We start from the raw sequence: 21,558 nt of genomic DNA on the forward strand, positions 1-21,558 counted from the left end.
GAAACGATGGAACGATGGCGGTGTTAATCTTCGTTAGTCGAAATGAATTCTTCCGAAGGCGATAAAACTCGTTAGCAGCCACACGGATATTTATGCAAATGCTGTGCTTTTATGGATGCGAGCGAAGAAACCAGGGACTTAAATAGAGATTTATTTAAGTGCCTGGCCGTCAAATTAGGACCGCGTGCAGGAATTTTCATTTCGCTGGCTACGGTGTCTCGTGCGAAATTACTGTCATGTAAGTGTATTATTGGGTTGGCCGACTAGTAATTGCATTTCTTTCTAATAGATGGACATATATATATTTATCTTGAAAGTAATTAACTTTGTTGTATATATGTCTTAAAAAGTAACTTCGTTCTAAACCACAAATTCATTCTTTAAACTGAGCTTGCATTAGAAAAGGAAAATGCACGATCCGGTTAAACAATTCTCTGTTTGATTTCAATATCAAAAAGGAACATTTTTGTCACATTTTATTATATGTATTAAAAAACATGCAAGCTCATGAAAAATTATCTGATATGTACGATGAAGAAGCCTTCAAACTGAATTGATTTACCAACCGACTATCAAATCGCTCTTGGAACTTTTCTTTGTCGAAAAAAAAAAAAAAAAACAAGAAGTTGCTTGAAAGATGACAGAAGATAACTGAACAAAATGGTCACTATATTGTCACTATAAAATTTTCTCGCCTTTCCTTCGCTTTCTAACCTATAGGTATATTTATATTCGTACGTAAACTGCAATAATTCCGTTTAAACCGGGTTGGTGCAACGGGACTCTCCCACTTTTGAAATCGCAGGCTCGTGACGAGACGGAAGAAACGAGGATGATTTGCACATGGTGATTTTGATATTTTAAGGGACACGCGAGGTGTCAAGAGCATCAAGAGAGGCGCGTTGCCGCACGATGTAATGTGCTTTCGTGCGCCATTCATATTCACTAAGAGGCGGCCGGTGTCCGCGGGCGAAACACACCGTAAAAACTACCCGTAAATTCGAGTTAGCCGTGTTATAGCCGGCGAATCGATGCGGGCCAGTGATACGCGCGCTAGTCCCTCGTGATTTCGATATCGTTTTTTCGACGCGTCGCGTGCACGCGACCTTCCCCCAGCCAGCCGTGAAATAACACCCTCGGCTGTTTTGTCCCGTTAACGAACTATTTTCACGGATCCTGTCCGTTTCAACCTAATCTCGAAAATACGACACGTCGCGCCGCACCGCGCGGGCACGATACCTCGGAACAGACGGCTCATTAGTTGCGAAACAAATTTTTCCAGGTACACGCTGTGATTTCCTGGGAAATTTTATACGCGTTTCGCGCAGATATGGATTGTGACCGATCGACGAGACTTTGGGTGATTGTTCGCTTTCGTAAAGAGGAATCTTCGAAATCAGTTTTCACACCATTTTGGTGGTACTGCGAACTGCTGCAGCCACCGTGGATGGAAAGTCTCGTAAAACAAAGGATGATAAATTACACAGGTAGAATACAGGGAATTTAATGGCATACTATCGCTTCGAAGTTTGGAACTATTTAACAAGGTGGCATAGACTTTTTGAAAGTAGCTTTTAATGCTACAATTTCAAATTTAGATCTCACGCTTGTTTATTTATTAAAATGTCCGGACGGCTAGTAGAAAGATAAAAATTAATTACTTTGCCGAACGTTAGAAATCGAGCGTATATAGAGCAGAATCGATGGAGGATAAAGTTCCTCGTATACTTTAAATTAGTTGCCGCGCGATCGATTAAGACCATCCAGACGTTAGAATCTACTTGCGCACACTATATACGAGCACCCTCGAGAACGATCGCCGAACGATTTAGAACCGGCGCAAGCGGAGGATTTCACAGCGAAAGGATTCGTGACTTAGGTGAAATCGGCCAGGATAAAATAGCGGATCGATAGAACTCGCGAAACTCGTTCGCCGATGGGAATTTTCGCGTCAGGCGAATTTAAGGGGCTCGTAGAACCGCCGCTGCTGGAAACAAGAGGCAATCGTGCGGAAAATGGAGTACTCGATTCTCGCCGATCAGCAAAACCTTGGGAATGATAAAAGCAACAATGCTCGTCGCGACGAACAATCTGCTGAGGAAGATTCCGATAAGGAACACCTGACTTTCCGCGTTTGTTTCCCGGGATATTATAGCGCTACTCTTTATCTGGTACAACAGAGCACACTGTACAAGTACAAGTGTATTTGAGCACCAGGTGTAATTTGATTTACAGCTCGACATCAGAAAAGGAATAAATTGAAGTTTCTACAAGTGCTGGGAGTCAACGAGTTCTTTTGATTTTGTAAAAAAGAATTCGAACTTATTTAACTCTCGTAAAAAGAAAAATCTGTTTTTATGAAAGTTTTATAGAAAGACTTTTATAGAGACACTTTTGAACAGTGCTCTATAAAAGTATTTTAGAGCCTGTATGATATAATAAAAGTTCCATAGAAACGAGTTATTTTGAAACATTTAATAAAAAAATCTATTTTTACATTCGAGTAATATTGAGAATAATATCGAGAACTTTGTTAAAATTGACAAACAAAATTGTTCTGTTCTCCAACAGAAAAAAATTTTATTTTTATTCTCTTTACAAGCTCTAGTCTTCTTCAAACGTTGACTTGCAAGAACGTTTATTTACCGGAACCTGTTGTCGAGAAAGTTGTACGATTCGCGTTTAAAACAGAATCTTGTTCAATAGTTCCCCGACTTTTTCGATCCGTAATTCCAAACCACTCTATGGCGAGCAGTAATTTCAAAGTATCCAAACATGTTCATGGGCGGTAGACTATGGTAATGTATCTGGCGTTCGCGGCGTTCTGGAAGCAGGGGACGATACAATCCGGATACGAATAACGTCTGACGGAGGAGCGACTGAAACGGAAACGACGACGTGTACAGATAAACGCTCGCGTTAGCCCCGTTATCGGATACACGTGTCCTAATGCGCATAAAACGACGCGCGCCCGCTCGTCATTCGAAAGCCATTCCGGCTGAGAGCGCATCCTGCAGGATGTACAAACGATCCTCCCCTCCGCCCCTCGTTCCCCATCCCTCGAGGAACGTGAGAAGCCAAGGATCCGCGAGTAATTTAAAGTTGCGAGCTTGTTGCCAGACTTCCAGGTCTTCGGTAAGTTGCCTCCAACTGAATTATACTAAAATGCACAGTAAATTATATTCCTCTGTAAATTCCATTCCTCCCATTTCCGTGATTGTCGACCGCCAATTTCACGGTTCTTTGTCCGTTAACCAACTTTGATCTCGTTCTCTTTTGAAGTAGAATTTCCAGCCGGTATATGTCGGGCTCCATCTTACATCAATATCTTCTCTGTTTTTGTAGGGGAAGTTCGTCTACTTACCAGTGGTATTACCTCTCAAAGATTTTTACATCGTTACCTTCCTCACGAGGTTAAATCGTATAATCGACCAGCAGGTTTCGTGCCGGAGGGCAGATCAACGAGCAATTTGTTTTTTTTTTTTTCCCCTCTCCCGTTCGAAAACAAATAACGAATCATCGAACAACGCCCGTTTCAACCAATTAAGTCGAATCGATTCTGCAGTTTCTCGAATTGAATCTCGTGAAACAATGATTATTTATATCGCTCGTTCTCTCCATTGGAGCGGGTGACAACGAAAAACTCCATTTCTCACGGTATTTACCAACGATATGGCAACGATCTGATGGCTCTTTATCGTTCGGCGAAATCTGTTCAGCCCTTTTCGTAGCGCGCCGCAGTCGCATCCGCGAGTAATTAAGTGTCGAGCTCGTCCCCGTAGTCTCGTCGAGCGGTTTCGATTCAAAGTTTCACGTTTCGGCTGACAATACGTGGCCGGAATACGAAACGAATTTCCCCGGGGTTATTCGCGGGTTCGCAGCCCTGGAAAATGGCACGGCCACGAGATTCTGGTTTACGTTCGACTCGCGCGCTCGCGGAACCGAGACAGCGAAACGTACATACATTTAAGTTCATCAGCCGGCAACATCTTGCTTCGCTGGCACTCGCTGTTTACGCAACAGGTTTACGATCGTGCGCGACGCGACAATTTTCTGTTTGCCCAGCGATCAATCCGCGTCCCTTGTCGTTGGCGTATTTCCAATTTCTCTGTTGGCAGTGTGGAAAGCAAGTAACGAGCACGACGGTATCTCCGACGCACGCGAAAGTGATATTTCACCGATTTCTTCGGACATTAGAATGTTACTTTACCGACCGTGTTTTGGTACCACTTGCACAAATAGTTGTCGATAACTAATCGATAACTAAGATGTACGAGGTGTTTGTCTCGTGACATAATGCCGGATGTTTGTTCTGAAAGTTGATAGGAAAATGAAACAAGGTTTCAAATTGGGACAATTGACGTTCAAACAATTACGAAATGTTGCCGAAAGGAGATCATTGTCAAGGGGTTTGAAGCGGTCCAAAGATATGAAATATCGTTCCGGCTGAACCGAGTGATTTCAATTATTCCAGCTATCCGTGTCTGTGCAAGATTCGATACCAGGTATCCGAAATCGAGGTTACTGGGTTCGTGGAAGACTATTTCCTCGAAATGCCAGGAGGTCCACATAGCTGTTAGCTGCATAGTGATTTCGCATGGGGAGTCGACGTCGACGAGGGGGAGGGGGAGGGAGGGGGGACGAAGTGTCCAGCCGGAAGCGTGTTCCCATCGAGGCGTTTTCCTTCGTTCGCTAAAATCGACTCGATTTTGCATAACGTCACGGTGCCACGTAACGCTGACGCAACACCGGTACTCCAATCCTCTCCGAGGCGATAGCACTTGCGTGCAAAGAGGGTGTTTTTTTCTTTTTTTTTTTTTTTTAGAGGAGGACAGAAAAAAAATATATATATATATAAAATATATACGACACGATAGGCGATAGCACACAAGGCAGCAGATCCAGGATTTTTCCCTCACGCAGCACAGAATATATGAGAAAAAAAAAAAGAAAGAAAGAAAGAAAAGAACGAATATACTTCTAGGGACGCAGGCTTACGTCGTACGATTTACCTTCTTTTTTTCTATATCTCTCTCTTTCTCTCTCTCTCTCTCTCTCTCTCTCTCCTTCGTTTTTAATGCATGCCAATTGACAAGCCGGTTAACCGCAACGGGAACAAATTCGACGACACACGAATTTCTTTCTTTCGTGCAAATTTTTCCGGAAGAGCACGTCTCACCCGAGCGGCGGTTAAAGCAACGCCAAGTTAATCCGTCGACGACGAGTCGGTAAGGAAAGAAAGAAAAGAAAGAAAAAAAAAAGCAGGAAAGAAAAGAAAAAAAAAAGAGAATGGAAAAAAGAAAGAAAGCGGACAAAAATTGCTAGAGATAAGAAGGACGAAAGATGCTGAAAGAAAAAAGTAAATGAGAACTTGATTGTTGTTATTATACTTTCTTTTCTCGTTGTTTCATCGTTACTATTACTGTACATCCTCACGAATCATCAGCATTTGTAACGAGTTCGATCTGTAGATCTCTAAAGTTGAGCGTGCTGATTTCTAATTAGAATTAGAACACTTTTCGCTGTTCGGCCGTTTTTGTTTTTTTTTCTCGTCTTCTTCCTCTTCTTTTTTTTTTTTTTTTTACTAATTGCGAACCAATCACTGTGTTCTTTCTTCTGTTTCTTTCTGTCTCACTGTTACAACTTTCTGTTCTCGTTTCACGCGTGTTCATTAGTTAGAGTATCATTTCATTTTCTACATACCGTTGTTCTTTCGTACTTTGTTGTTCTCTTTCTCTGATTTTTTCCTTCGTTCTTTTTTGTTTTTGTTTTGTTATTTTGTTTCCTTCTCTTTTTTGTAGCGGTTTCGTGTACCGAGAGATATTACTTATATTGTGCTCGTGTAATGCAACAAAATGTCTGTGACGGATGTAAAAGCATGCGTTCGCGTAGTTAACGTTTACTGGTTCAGTACGTTTTCTCGTACGATATTTTTCGCCTACCTTTATATTTTATCTCTATATACATATATACGAGCAACTTGGAATGACGATGGGAAGAATGTTGAGAGTAACGTTTACATTATTTACTGTGTGCCTCGAAAGTTTTTCTGCGTGTCTTTTTCTTCGTATATACTGATCATAAGTAACGTTCTTTTGAGATAGGTACCGTTTGCGTTGTTCGTACGTTGTTCTTTAAGATACCTTCTATTATTACATTATATATTCACATACTTTTTTACTTGGAATGATGCCTGCCGTGTTTTTTATATTTTTCGAATACGAACGAAATTCTTGCATGAAACACTTCACCTTCCCGACCACGGTATACTTTTTCCCTCCCCCGGTGTAATTATCCCAGCGAATGCTCGTTTTCCCGTTTAGTTCCCACGAAACGATCAGTTTCTTTCTTTAAGGCACTTTTACAGTTTTCTTTCTGTTCGCTCTCCCCTTTTATCGGACGCACTTCTCGCCTATCACTTTATGCAGATAAGTTTCTCCGAAACGAGCACGTTTTCATTTGAAATTTTTATTGTCACGAGCAAGTTACACGACACAAATGCACGATTCTCTTTTGTTTGATTCTTTCTTCTCTTTCCTTTTTTTTTTTTCATTCCGTTCGATAAAGTCTGTTTTTCGTTTCTCGTTTTCGTTCCGCCTACTCTGTTCTTTAAATCACTGCTCGAAATTATTCCTTGGTAAATTAGTATTTCCTCCGATTGAGACAACGAATGAGTAAACATTTTTACCCCTCTGAATACGACATCGTCAATTCAAGTAGTCTAAAACACAGACACCACCGGTTTTGTTGTCACACGTTGTTGTTCACACATTTCGTAGCGATGCGTAAGTATGCAGTAACATCGAAACCCGTTGGAGATGCATGCGTTTCACGACACACGAGTATATTATACGCGGTAACAAAACAGCAACACGCGACAGCAAAAAGACAAACCTAGTAGATAGAGAGAAACGCCTGGGGATCGGTGATCCTCGTCGACGAGAAAGAAAAAAAAGAAAAGAAAAACCGTCGTCGTCCGATCGTTCCAACGGAGGACAGGGGGCGGCCGGAGAACAATGGCTAATTAGTCGAACAAAGTATCATTTTTCACGTTCAACTAACGGGAGACGCGCTGATTGAACTTGATGGCACGTGTTCCCTGTCGCGTGTCGAAATTAGTAATAGAATTTTCAAAGAGACAGAGCTGTATCGAACCAAATAGAACAGTAGTCATTTTTATCGACCCTTGACCGTAGACAATCCGTAAAAAGAACTGTCGTTAGTTTTGGTTGTTCGATATCCTGTACTTTCAATCAGGTTTTGTCTCATAGTCTCGAAATGTTTGACATTTTATCAGAATTACTGTACATTTCGATAGATTTCCCGCATGCCGTGTCCCAAACTCCGCGCGGCGTAGGGTGACAAGAAAGACAAAACGCTGCTGAAAACTGGATGAAACGGCTCTGTCTCGGTTGCCTCGAGTCTTTCAAACGAGCTGTGTATGTCAGCCACGTGCCAGGTTAGATACGTGCGACCGTACGGTCCGTCGAAACGAGGCATTGTCGGCATAGAGATAAGAGGTTAAAGGGTAACGGAGGGAGGACGTCAGGTCAATTGACGGCCAGCATCGGTGTAATTGACGCGACGATTCGAAACGCCCCCTCCAAAGGAACCGTCGGACGAAGGCAGAAGCGTCGATCGGCGAGGATCTCGCCGAGAGAACGGGCGACGACGAAACGCTGGTCCGTGAGGAACTGGCGATCCGGAAGATTTTAAGCCAATTGGATCGTATTTTTAGTGCCGCCGCGGTGGACGGTGGAACCTATCGACCAGAACGCCGTTGTAGGTCACGGCGTCTCCATTGCCTGTCAGGCTGAAGGATTCCCCATTCCGACGGTGACTTGGAAGCAATCGATCGGTAAGTCACGACTCGACTTGAAAACCCGATGGTGGCCCAGCGAAAGCTCACGTACGAAAAAACTGTTCTCTGTCTTACTGAAAACCATCGGGGCTGACGTATGTCTGGCATCGATCTTGAACGATGATGCGATTAGTCACCTTGCCCGGCTGTTTTCGTACCTTTATCTGTCTTATCCGGCCCCTTACCTTCGATCTTCCTTCGAAATTTACTTTGTCCCTTTCCCGTGATTTATCAAGAATTACATTTCCAAGCCTTCGAGGGAGGGAACAGTACTATTTTCGCTTACTCTCGAGTACTTTTGGTTATTTCTCTTTTTTAAATATCGGTACAGTTTCGTGAGAATTACGAAATTATAAAAAATTCTGTTGCAAAGAGGAGGTAAAAAATTTTGACGTTGTACACACGGAATTCGGAATTCAATTCAGACGCCAAACACCTCTGTACGTAATATACACGACGTCCGATCCAACGTCCGTGCGTTTCCTTCTTCTTTATTTTACAATTTCTTACACTCGCTGCGGGCAAACTATGCGGATATTCTCGGAACACGTTCACAGTCGTGTCAGCACCAAACCTTCAGTATTAATGCATTCCTTTGCACTTTAATCTCAAGCAGTCGGACCATCCGTATATCTTTATCACTTGAAATTCAATCACTCGCCGTAAGAAATCATTCATCTTTGTTCTCGTATTTTTTGCTAATCTTCTCACGCATACTCTTCTCTTTTTGAAATAATTTCTCTTTTAGGACAAAGAGATGGTTATTTTTCGTTTCAAAGTTAAAATAACTATCCGATCGTATCGTGAATGAAAGAACAATAGAGAAGAGAAAGTTTTCGAGACAAAGTGCCACTGTCTAACCAGACGTTCATCCACTCGCTGTAAGAAATCATTCACCATTTCTTTTTCACATTTTTCTGTCAATCTTCTCGTGTATACGTACGTGTTTTCCTCTTCTCGGAAAACCTTTCGAATAAAGACAGATAATTACCTTTTTAGAAAGTTGAAATAATTATCCAGTCGTGCCGTAAATGAGGAAAGAGCGTAGAAGAGAAAGTTTCCGAGACGAAGTGGCATTTTCTGATTAGAGCTCGTCTATCCTCACATTTTCCTTTCATGTTTTTCGTTGCTTCCGCTGGCTGACTTATGACGGCGTGCTCCACTATGAAGGGCTTCTTTGCCGTAAAGAAACTCATGACGCATAAATTGCGCTTCGAGTATGCGGACAAGCTGCTGTAACAGCTTGATGCCACTTAATAAGCGGAATTTGATGCTTGCCTTTTGACAGCTCATTTTCCTTTGCGGGGAAACTCGGTCGATCCTTATGCGCCAGGTAACTCGTTGACGCTAACGTGACCTTTTGCGAAAAAATTTCATTCGCCAACAAACGGAGCTTTACGTTTTATTCTCGATTGATCGGTCTCGCGTAAACGATCTCATTTAACTAATTAACAGCGGGATCGCCTCTCACGAACCACGCCAGTAGCAGATATTCGAAATTGTATCAACGAAAAACAGCGAAGCTTTGTTTCGTAATCAGACCAAAAAGAAGATTATGATCAATCACGCAAGATTATGATCCGACGTGGAGTAATTTTCTGCCGATAGTGCGTCAAAGCGGACTCGTGTTTTGTGTACTATAAAGAGTTCGCGCGATATAAAGGTACGTCTCGATCGTAACGGTGAATTTTAATCTGCATATAAAGCGCACTTGGCGGTCAGTCGCGCTTTTTGAATTTTAATCCTAATGACACGCATCTGTCGGAATGAAAGTTTTGAAGAAGAGAAAATTGGCAATACAATTTCAGGCGGGATTATAACCGAAAATATTCCAGAGGAAATATGTAAATGCGGGACTTTGTGGCGCGCGGAGCAAGGAAAATACGGAGACGAGGAGGAATTCTCGCGACGGCGGTGGGAAAAATTTAAAATTCTAACAGACGGGATCGATTCGCAGGTTCGATCTACAAGCACCGAGCCAGCCTTATCATCCGTTGTTGATAATTCTGCCGTTGGAAACGACTGTTGCTCAACCTCGGAGAGATTTATCAACCAGTGACCTTGGAACACACAACTCGGAGAGATAGGATAGATACTTCCAGATACTTCCCCTTTGTGCCGTCTCCCTCTCGAACGAGTTTAATAACTCTGGCTGACTTTTACGCGACGACGATCGATCGGTCGTTCTCATCAAGTTACAGCTGCTGAGTATATTTAACCCGAGGTTGGCAGCGGTTGACGAAGATATCCATCAGAAATTTCGCTGATCGGCCGTTTCCAACTCCTCGTCCCGTTCAATCTGAAATAAGCCATCCGACCCTCGGTAGAATGAAGCGGTAGTACAATTAGTTTCACCGGTTCGTTGCTCGGCGAACGTTACAGCAGTCGCGCCGGGAATGAAATTCCTCCTCTCTTTTTCCTTGATCGCGGCCCATCTGCCCCGTGCTCCACTATGATTCCTCTTCTGTTCCAATTCCGAGGAAAGTTAAATCGCTCATTACACGACGGATACGTTTCGAAGAATTGAGCCAATCAAAATTGTTAAGAGGGCAGGGCAGTTTGATATTTTCAAAAAAATCGATTTTTTGGTTTTTCTTTTTTGTTTTGTTTTAAATAGTAGCTTGAAGTCTTAGAAATAAGATACAAAAGGTCCTAGCCTTTAAAATGACTTATTTTGGGTATAATAATAAATTTATTTTGGTATAAAAAATAAATTTATTTTGGTATAATAATAAATCATATAGAATAACTGAATTTGTATCACTGTTTACAATTTTAAGCAGTATTATAAAGTGTAACTCGTGTGATTCAAATATAATAACTTTTGGTGAATCAAATATTAATATTATTATAAAATGAATTATAAATTAATAATAAATTATAATAATATTAAATTATAATCGGGGACTTGGATTCAATTTAGTTGTGAATTGTAAGAACTGTGAGCCGCGATATATAAATAAAAAAAAGTAAGCGAAGAATACATATGAAAAATATGACATTCTAAAACTTTATACGCGTTTTTCTCGGATCTAGGTTTTTAAAAACGGTGTGCAAGATATCTCGAAATCTAACAAATCGATTACTGTGAAACTTGGTACGTATCTTTGTGTAACATTTACTAGAGATTGACGATCGAACGATTTTTTAATTTTCAACAATTTCGGAAAATATAAACAAAAAAACATAGAAATTTTTGGCATAAAAACAATAGATACATCAAAATTCGATACATCAGAAACAAATAGCTGCTGTTTTCATAATTTTCACAAAAATGAAAATGTTGGATCCCGTCAGTCCCTTGAGAGTATTGTTTACTTTCGAACATTTTTTGCTTTTTTGCTGCAACTAATCCTGTTTGGCTGGCATCACGCACACCGATAGGCAACATAAAAAAAAAGTTATGTAAATGGATCCCGTTAAAAAATTAAATACCCTCTTTGTTTCTTTTTTAATGTTGCTTTTTACAATGCGTTAAAATAAACCGCAAAAGCTCGTGTCAATCAAATATGTACTTTTTTTTTTTTACTAGCCATCCAAAGTATTCGTAACTTTTAGGCCCGTCAAACTGTCCTGCCCTCTTAATCGAACGACTCCATATCGTTGAAATTATACGCAAACGCAACAACAAAGCGTGACACAGGCGTAAACAATTGTAGTAGCAGAGCGGTTTTTTTTTCTTCATTCGCAGTTACCTGCTGTAATTATTTACTTGTTTGTTTTATCAACTATTGTCCGAAATCATTCGTGATCTTTTCGATACGTGGACGAGGTGTCTGTATATCGAATGTCGAAAGCTCGAACTGAAGAAGTACTTTTCAAAAGTTATGTAAAAGGATGCCGTTAAAAAATTAAATACCCTCTTTGTTTCTTGTTTAATGTTGCTTTTTACAATGCGTTAAAATAAACCGCAAAAGCTCGTGTCAATCAAATATGTACTTTTTTTTTTTTACTAGCCATCCAAAGTATTCGTAACTTTTAGGCCCGTCAAACTGTCCTGCCCCCTTAATCGAACGACTCCATATCGTTGAAATTATACGCTAACGCAACAACAAAGCGTAACACAGGCGTAAACAATTGTAGTAGCAGAGCGGAATGTTTTTTTTTTTCATTCGCAGTTACCTGCTGTAATTATTACCTGCTGTAATTATTTACTTGTTTGTTTTATCAACTATTGTCCGAAATCATTTGTGATCTTTTCGATACGTGGACGACGTGTCTGTATATCGAATGTCGAAAGCCCGAACTGAAGAAGTACTTTTCAACCGTATTTTCACGTACGTTGTATCTTTTCACGCAACGCCGGGCTTCCTTTGGACATTCACCCGTTTCCCGATGTTTATTGTATCGGAAAGAATGCCGGATGACGTTGATCCGCCGCAATGCTAACGCTCTCCCCTCGCTCCTGTCGATGGCGGGAGTGCGCGCGACGACACCACGCGAATTCCGACGGATATTCTGATACCTGGCTGAAAAATTCTGTAACGTCATAAACGCGCGTCCCGCGAGGCGCTTGAAATTCCTCGGGAAATTACTCGGGCCGATTCGCTGGATCGCTGGGGAGCGAATTTTTGTCTTTTGATAAAAATTGTTTGACAGAGAAGTCAGGACGTTCGAAAGTCTCTGGATGTTTCGTAGACGAAACAGACGTCAAGTTGTACAAAAAAAATTCGACTTTGCGTGTTTCCTCGAGGGACGGGTCTCTCGATTGACTGTGAGACAATCTTTCGCAACTGTTTACAACGTTTAAAGCAAACTTTGAGGTAATAAATTAATGAAACTTGATGAAATAAATTGATCGATAAATTAATAAATTGAATTTTGATCGATAGAGTATACTCGAAGCGGCGAACGATTCCGTTCGGTTTGTTATTTTTTAATTGAAAAACAAGGCACCTGTACCTCGTAACGAGAACAAATAATACTGTATTTTACACGGTTAATTTTGAATTTTAAACGTTAATTTGAATTTTAAATATTGATTTGCATACATTTGAATCATAAACAACGTGGCTAAATTGTTTCAAAGCATAACAGCGCTTGCTGCCAGAATTGTTTTAGTTTCAATTGCTCTTGAATAATGTGTGTCTGAGCTTATGGAAATCTATATATTCACCGGCGCAGTTGATAACATTAACATAATGGAATCAGGAATTACATATTTCAGAAATTACAACGTGGAATTATTTGGCGATAATACCCGTCCCAATAACACAACAACGTCGTAACAACAAAATGATATTCGTTGTTTCGTTTTGCGTATATTCGTTTCAAGTATCCGTTAGTCGATGATTCTGCTCAAGGAAGGGACAGACATCATATAGAAAATTGAAAGTGCGACAGGGTGGTAAATAGGATGGTGAAAATTAATCTGGCTGGTGTATTAAAATCCTATCAGTCGCGAGGAGATGCTTGACACGAGCAAGGCAAGCTCTAACGAGAGATTACTGGATGGTCTGCTACTGCGGGGGATTAACGCTATAAGTAACTGTGGCACGGACTATAACCGTGCCCATCTTTCCAGACCAACGTCCTCTATTCGACTAGTCGAAACAGTATCGACCACTCCGTGTTCTTTCCTCGAGAATCTATTTCAATTTCACCTTACGATTCGAGTCGTGAGTCGTCTTAAAGAGGAATTCTGAGAATTGAAATAAAGAAGATGGAAATGTTTCGAAGGAAACATGGTTTATACGTTTTCCCTCGTAATTGGGGCAGAAACCAACAAAAGCAGTTGCTCTTGTTCTCCTTGATTGTTACGACGAACGATCAAAATACAGAGTCACTTCAGACGAATAATGGTTGCTTGCCCCCGAAACATCCAGGCGATACACCAGGAGACTACAGAGAGCTGGGATACAGCGGCACCGAGGGAGTTGGGGTTGCTGGAAACGGGTCCTTGGTGATCTCACGGGTATCCAGAGATCATGCCGGCTTCTATCTGTGCCAGGCCAGCAACGGCATCGGCCCCGGCCTCAGCAAGCTCATTCGGCTAACAGTTCACGGTAAAATATTCACGCAACACCGAGTTACCGTTGCTTGGATCTGTGTCAGCCCCCGCGAACTTGGGATTCCGGCCACGACCAGCCGCCCCGAAATTCTTCGTTTCGTGGCCGAATTTCAACCCAACCAACCCGCTATTCCCATTCCCGATCCATACAGGGGGAACGTCTCGCGAGGCCGGTGCAGTTACGGTTTGCTTTCCCTGAAAACAGCGCGTTCCGCTTCGAATACTGTCTCGTATAATCTAACGTCCATGTGGATTTAAGCTTAACTCATCTATTAAGAGTCAGAGCCACGTTAACGCGAAAAAATGTTTCATTAATAATTAGTTTTTAATTGGTACGGTATATATGAAACGAAATTTTCTTTTTTTCCTTTGTTTGCTTTTTTAACATTGTAATTGTTAGAAGAAAAGAATGTTTTTTTTTTTTTGACAGTACGAGACGTTATTTCACTTCTTCGATTTTATTTCAATTAGCTAGCTGAGAGAAACGCGATGATGTAACGGGGAACGTAGACCGTATGTTGGCTGCAGTCGCGCGAAAAAGGGGATACAATTTATGCAATTCGAGGAAAATGGATTTTACATTTTATTGTTCCATCTGATCGTATATTTCTCGGTGAATCGGGCACGCGGATACACACACGTGGAAATGTTTCACTCTTATCTCTATCGACGGTCGAATTTTTAACAGTCACTCTCGACGCAGAAATTCAAAATTTTCTTTCTAAATTTGTAACACGTCGTTGGCGACATAGAGATATATAGTAGATCCTTGATCATCTAGTTCGATCTCTGGTCAACGGGCCGATTAGATTGCGTGACGTTCCTCCGAACGAAAAAAGAGAAATTGAACAGACGAGCAATTTGAAATTCTCTCGAAACAGCGGGCCCTCAAGTATCGGTGAAAACGCAGCAGGAGTCGGTGCGGCGAGGAGAGAGCGTGACACTACGCTGCGAGGCCGAAGGAGACGCACCTCTTGATCTCAGTTGGCGTGCACGTGACAGCAGAGTCGATCCCAACTACGACGTTAGGTTTGTATCGAAATTAATCAAGCCCCTTCCCTCGCACGCACGCCGCAGCTAGCACTGCGAACGATCGATGAGAGTGACGCTTCGATCTCCCATCGATCTCGATTGACAGTGGCACGGCTTAATTGCACAAGTCCATCGAGACAAGCCGACTGATTAACATCGTTCGTGTTCGCGTTCGTCGTCGTCGTCGTCGTCATCGTCGAGGCGAGGTCAGAAGGATCTGTTCTTCGAAATTTTTCCAGTTTTAAGTGTCGAACGTGGGATAACGATAGACGCGATTCAAGCGAGTCTTTCCTCGGGGGGATTCAGACCGGTACAGTACGCTGGTTCCGCTCCACGAAGCGTGTGACTGAGCGCCATAGTTTGGAGAGTTTCCGCGGAACATTTTCCTCAACAGCTCGCTCGGCATCGTGCTCCTTCATTACGAAATTATTCGGCTCATCCCTTGTTGCGTCGCCCGCTAACTTTCGCTCACGCAAAATTACTCGAGCGCCGGCGGTACGGCGGGCGTTTCGTCAATAATTTCGAGCGATGCAATCTCTTAGAATAATATCTGTTAAATCCGCGGAGGGTTTGCGTTCGTTGTTCGTTCATCGCGCGCAAGAAGACGCGATTTATAACCGTCTCTCCCGGGATCGACAAATGAGACGTATGTACGCAGAGTTTGATCGATCATTCGTGGTTCGAGGCAACGAATTTGATCTGTTGTTAAAGTTACTCAGTCGTTTCGTTGACACGCATTTTTAACACAATTTTTTGGTTATTTTCTGTATACGTTCCACGCTGTTTCTTGTAAGTATGTCTTGTAATTTCTGTAACGGTGCAGAAAACTATGATTAATAAGAAAAGTGTGTAGAGTTGACGATCCATTACAAAAAAACGAAGCAATGAATTTAATTTTAAGGTATTAGTTTAACAAACGCGTGATTGAACATTTTACTCTATCGCGTGATTTGGACTATCCTACGTAATATTTCTTAACGATGTCAAAATTAATTTGAAAACATTTTAATAAATAATATTAAATAAACATTTACCAAATAATATTAAATAACAACAATTTGCTCACAATCACAAAGGTATTCTTCGACGAGCTTTGTTGAAACGTGGTTCATCGAAACAACTATCACAGAATGTCGCAACATATTTGCCGAACCATGAATCAAACCTCTTAACAAATTTTACAATGTCCTCTTACCGAATTGAGTCAGCTTAATTAAAACGTCGACACTTTACAAACAAATTTTTCGCTTTACTATGAAAATCATAGTGGAATGTATACGGATAATACTTATCCAGGGCTTGCAATTAACGAAACTGTCTCTTCTCTAGATACACGATAGACAACCAGAAGGTGTCAGGAAGGTTGATCTCCGAGCTGCGAATCACCCAAGCGAACCACATAGACCGTGGGGACTACATGTGCGTAGCGACGAATGCTTATGGGCATGCGAGGGCGAGCATCAAACTGCTAGTTCAGGAGCCACCGAATTTTCCCCGAAATTTACACATAGCCGAGCAAGGGAGCAGATCGTTGCTGTTGGCCTGGTCGTCGCCGTCCAGCGAGCAGGATCCAGCGCACGCTAGCTCCCCTATAACCAACTACATCGTGCAGTACAAGGAGGCGCAGGGTAGGTTGACCGATTCGCTTTGTCCGCCGCGTGCGGTACACGGCCGCCCACGATGTATCGGGTGACACGTGTGATTATCGATCGAGGAACGGCCACTGTTGTCCGATGCACGTCACTCGGGACGCTGTACGTCGCTGCAAGCTCGCCACCAGATATTTCGGCTCCTTTTTTCCGTTTCTTTTTCTCTTTACCGTCTGCAGAGATCGACTTGGTGTTTCAGTTGCTATTAAATTTTTCCGTCAGCGAAAATTTTGTTACATCAGTTATTGTACACTGATCGATCGATCGGCAGTCCTTCGAAAGCGTGTCGGGACGTGTCCCCAATATCAATTAAGTTGGAACGATTTCCGATCGTTCGACACGAAGTTACCCGGCCCTTTGAACCGCAATTGGCCGTGTAATCGCCGGAGAGTTAGTTAACAAGGAATTATGAGACTATGATTGCAGAACCGTTCGAATTAATTAAATTAGACGGCGGACAATTAGACTGCGACGATAAAGTAACAGACGACGAGGCTGTGTAGTCTTCGATGTCTTTCGCTCGACGCAAGAGCGTGTTGTAGCGTGAAGAATTTGCCGAGACCGGTGACACGGATTGACAGTCGCTGAAGGGGTTTAATTGAAACGAATTAGAACTCGATCGGTGGTTCGACGCGGTGGTATATTGGTTCCGTTTGATGGGATGGAAATGAGAAGGTCACTGGACCGAGCTTTCCTGCGACGTTGCAGCTTGCCTCGAGACAGAGAGGCGTGTCTCGGGAGCGTGTACCACGCCGTAACATCGATTGATCGTAGTCAAATACGCGTATCAATGGCGCACGGATCGGCGTTCGCATCGGTCCGTGGGCATTGTGCCGACTCGGAATTGGCAATCGGGATCAAATTCACGCTGCGTACTATGACGCCAGACTCATTCCTATCACTAGATTCGCATACACTCATAGTGCACTCGTTGACGTTCCTAAGCGTGTTCACACCACTCTCGCGAGATCGGCGACTGTTCCTTTGGATAAGAGAAATGTTCTCACAGGCAGTTTGAGGTCGAAAGACGTATTTTCTTGTTCTTTTTTCCTTCTTCTTTTCAAGTTTTCCTCTCTATCCTCCGTTTTTTGAAAATCGCAACTGCGAAAATCTTCAACAAAGATTTGCGAACGTTCGATGCAAATGTTTGGGTGCGATTGTTCGACCGTTTCACGCAGGCTCTTACTGGCGCCTACCTGTCCCGTAATACGATGAAAGCCGATATGCTAAAGGAAATAGATATGCCAACGTTGTTGGATTACAGTCAGGTTGCTTAACTTTGGCAACGCTATACCTCTATCCCTTCCGGTATGGGTGCAGCGTTTCTCAAATTTAACCATCCTCTTACTGGTTCGCAGATGGTCGACGCTCAACTGTATCACCGCTGGTAAAATATGAGAGATTAGCTCGCGGCTGGTGAAAAACCTTAATACGCTAGTGGTGTATTAATTCCAGATATTCGAGAGAAAAGCCGAAGATCGATCCGGAGGAGACTAACCTATTTCTTCGGGCCAGATACAGATAACTGAATCTTTATAGAACCAGGTGATTTATTGCTTTGACATCTACGCCGGGAAAAAGACTCTCTGAAAGCTTCTTTGGAATTCAAATAGCGACCTCTTCTCGCCTTGTGACGGTGTTATCCCGTCGCGTCATCCAAGATCCATCTTGGTGTTCCTCGACTTTGCCTCGATGTCGTTTGACTCGTTCATAACGATTTCCGCGGGGAACGTGTCAGACGTTATTCATACCCCGTCGCTATCGTCACGTCTTCGTTATTTTTCACTGGATAACTATTCTCTACTCGTAACTCCTTTCCACCTTTTCTTCCGTCATCGACTCGATTCCCTCCACCCTCGCCGAGTTTTTCTTAATCGATCGCGAAACTCGAGCACCCCCAGCTCGTTTCCCGAGCGAGCCAGCCAGCCAGCCAGCCAGCCAGCCTGTGTGAAATTTGAGAAACGCTGTGCCCGGAGTCCTCTGTCCGTTTGCCGATCGATGCCGCGACACGACTCGTGCTCAAAGCCAGGAAAAGGTTCTTATAGATTTCTGGATATTTAGGGCAATATCGCCTCACGGCTGCCGACCGAGTGCCGCCGTCCCGGAGGAGCCGAACTGGAGGGCTCGTTTCGACTCGATTCAACTTACTTTTCCCAGCCTCGTGTTCTATACATCGATGCAGAATCATCGGCGACGATCTCATGCATCGACGCGTTCCAATCGCTCGAGAAGCTTCCGCATGCGGGAACATTTCAAAAAAATTTCATGCGCGAACGGCGATTTCAAACGTACAATTGGCATCGAGTATGATTTAAACGTTTTGTGCAACGTGTTATTCGCAAAATCTCCAAACTTTCCGTGTACGTACATACGTTTTTCACATTTGCATTTACTCGTAGTAGTTCTACGCATCAAAATTTTCTGATGGATTTTTCCGTCGTGAGTTTTCGCCACAGTGGTAGGGGAGAATTTCATTACGCGACCACGACAGTTTTCTTTTGTTTACACGAATTTCCTACGCCCGGTCTCTATATTTTAATTGCTTTCCATCCACAACCGGCACAATCGTCGTTTCATTACGGGCCCGGCCGTCGGAAGGAGTTTGACTCGTAATATCTCGACAGTGCCACATTAAGACTCCATTATTGAACTGTCAAGCTGGATCTCAAGTTTAATCAATAGCCGGTCGGCTGGTTGGTTGGTTGGCTGGTTGGCTGGCTGGCTGGCTGGCTGGCTGGCTGGCTGCAGAGGCAATCGCAGGCAACGAAATTATAGCGCGATATAGCAAACAATGTACAATCAATCCGGGATAGCGATCGCACGTACCAGAATTTCGTGGTTTCTTTCGCGTTCGTTCGTCACTGATTGGACCGCGCGGACCATTGGTCGACTCGTGCAACTAGCTGCGCAGTTTCCAAGGCAGTTCTCCACCTTCCGATCGACTTCCGCTTCTTTGCCGGAATCCTCCTGGCTAGAGCAGAGCCGTTGGCCGACCAAAATAATAATAAACGACGATCCCTCTGAGCGGGCGCGACACCGGCCAATTCGCAGCCCCAATTCGTTTTTACATTTTAATGGGAAAATTAATTTCGAAGCGTCGACGGGGGAGTCTCGGCTCTCTCCCTTAGCTCCTAGCCGGTCTTTCGGTCGCGGACTGCAACGTGTACACTCGCGGAGGCGAAAGTTTTTCAATTTTCGCGAAAGCCTCATCCTCCGGCAGTTTTGATAGCCGACGAATCAAACGAGTATTGTCACCGGGTGGAGAACCGAGCCGCGAGTCTGCGTTCGACAGTTATTCGACGATATTTAATTACGTCGCGCGGAACGACCCGCTTCTTTCTCGAGCAATCGAGCTAGAGGCGAGAGGAGCTGGTTATATCGAACGAAGCGAAGAATGGGTCATGGTATTCACAAAGCCACACGCCGCAGAAAGGAAGTCGAAGTTTGACGCAAAGTCGATGTCGTCCTTCTTCTTCTTCTTCTTCTTCTTCTCCTCGCTTTCTGTCTCCTCTCTTTATTTTCTCCGCCGCTGGGGAGATTCCTCTTTTGAACGCGCGCAAACTCCATCCATCCTTCTTCTCCTTTCCTCGGCCCTCTTTGTTGCTCTCTCCTTCTCCGCCGAGGCATCGCGCATCCGCCCTCAGGATCCACTCCCTCGTTAACTTCGGATGTCCTCATTTACGCCTAATCGACTCGAATCGCCTGGCCGCCGCTAAATTATCGAACTTAACACGTGGAAAGGCAGCGGCCTGTCGTGGTGTGAACGCGCGTGAAACACGTTTTCAGGGCAAGCACCGAGTCGGGTATTCGCTATCACTCACGCTATCACCCCGAGATTTCTTGTTGCTACCACTTTCCACCCTTATCGATGCATCGACCGTGCGATCTCGAACGTTTCATCGATCCACGGTCGACGACAAATATCGTCCTTTTTCTTTCGTGCCCTCGAAGCTCGAGGTTCAAGTTGAATGTACGCGTGTGATTTTAATTATTCATCCTTACCGATTTTTCGGCCACACGCGGGTTAAAGCGTCGTAGCAATGAATTTTTCATCCGCTCGAACGAGTATTCGAGGGCACGCGGTGAAAAAAGAAAAAAAACATACGCAACACGTATATTGGAAATATATTGCGTTCTCGTTCAATCACGGTGGAATACGTTCGATTAACTTGTTTTGAAACTTCGAAAACACGTGGCATCGCTTTGTTAAACTTTGCTCTCTCTCTCTCTCTTTCAGTGATTTTAAAAAAAATTTCTCCTTTCTTTCTCATTTTCTTTTTCCTTTTTTTTTTTTTTTTTGGATGTTTTCGTCGACTGCGGACCGTCTGTTTGTTCGCACGATCGATTTTTCGACTGCTTCGAGGTGGATTACAGTTGCCTCCCGGTTCGCTAGATTTCTGTCAGTTAGATTTCTTTCTTCGGATGGGATAACTTCGCCCCAACGTGGCGTCTATCGCGACGTTTGACAAACGCTGTCAACGTCGTTGCTCTCGTGTCAGCGGCGACGAAAACTGGAAACGAAAATTGATTAATAAAATCGGCGAGAAAGGAGACGCAACAGTTGCGTCCTTGGAAGCTATTCCGCGAAAAGTTCCTCCCTTTCCTTCTTTCACGCAAGTTTCCCACAAACTGCAAAGGCTTTCGAGAGGAAAGGAAGTTTGCCGACGTTATTTGAATACACGTTGCGACGGGCGTTCAACATAGACACATCGAGTTTAAATTGAATTCGATAAACTTTTCATCCTGCAAGTTTCGGAAGCTGATCGAACTTCGCAACGAGGAAACACGATCGTTGCCTCTTCTTTGGGAATTTTTTCCCCTTTCGCGCCGCTGCGAGTGCAACGAAGGACGCGATGAAAAAGAAACGATACTGAAAAAACGCGGCGCGCAGTTTCACCACGAACGTCGATAGAATGAAAGAAAAAAAGAAAGAAAGAAAGAGAGAGAAAGAAAAAGGAAAGTAACTGTGGTAGCGACTATCTCGGGGCGAAAGTTCGATAGATAGC

The 21,558-nt window shown here is 43.3% G+C and overlaps 1 protein-coding gene across 5 annotated transcripts in view; it reads left to right on the top strand.

The window, feature by feature from the left end:
• LOC122528924 (Down syndrome cell adhesion molecule-like protein Dscam2) overlaps positions 1-21,558 on the top strand; it is a 59,681-nt gene that overhangs the window by 17,126 nt on the left and 20,997 nt on the right. For all 5 annotated transcript variants that reach the window (XM_043654566.1, XM_043654565.1, XM_043654567.1 and 2 more), the window contains 4 exons: positions 7,739-7,858; positions 13,687-13,866; positions 14,753-14,900; positions 16,233-16,531. In XM_043654566.1, coding sequence (XP_043510501.1) covers positions 7,739-7,858; positions 13,687-13,866; positions 14,753-14,900; positions 16,233-16,531 — 747 coding nt within the window. The remainder of the gene's footprint in view (positions 1-7,738; positions 7,859-13,686; positions 13,867-14,752; positions 14,901-16,232; positions 16,532-21,558) is intronic.

Source organism: Frieseomelitta varia, unplaced genomic scaffold (genome assembly GCF_011392965.1).
Source record: "Frieseomelitta varia isolate USP_RPSP 00005682 unplaced genomic scaffold, Fvar_1.2 scaffold_269, whole genome shotgun sequence".
Lineage (NCBI taxonomy): Eukaryota > Metazoa > Arthropoda > Insecta > Hymenoptera > Apidae > Frieseomelitta > Frieseomelitta varia.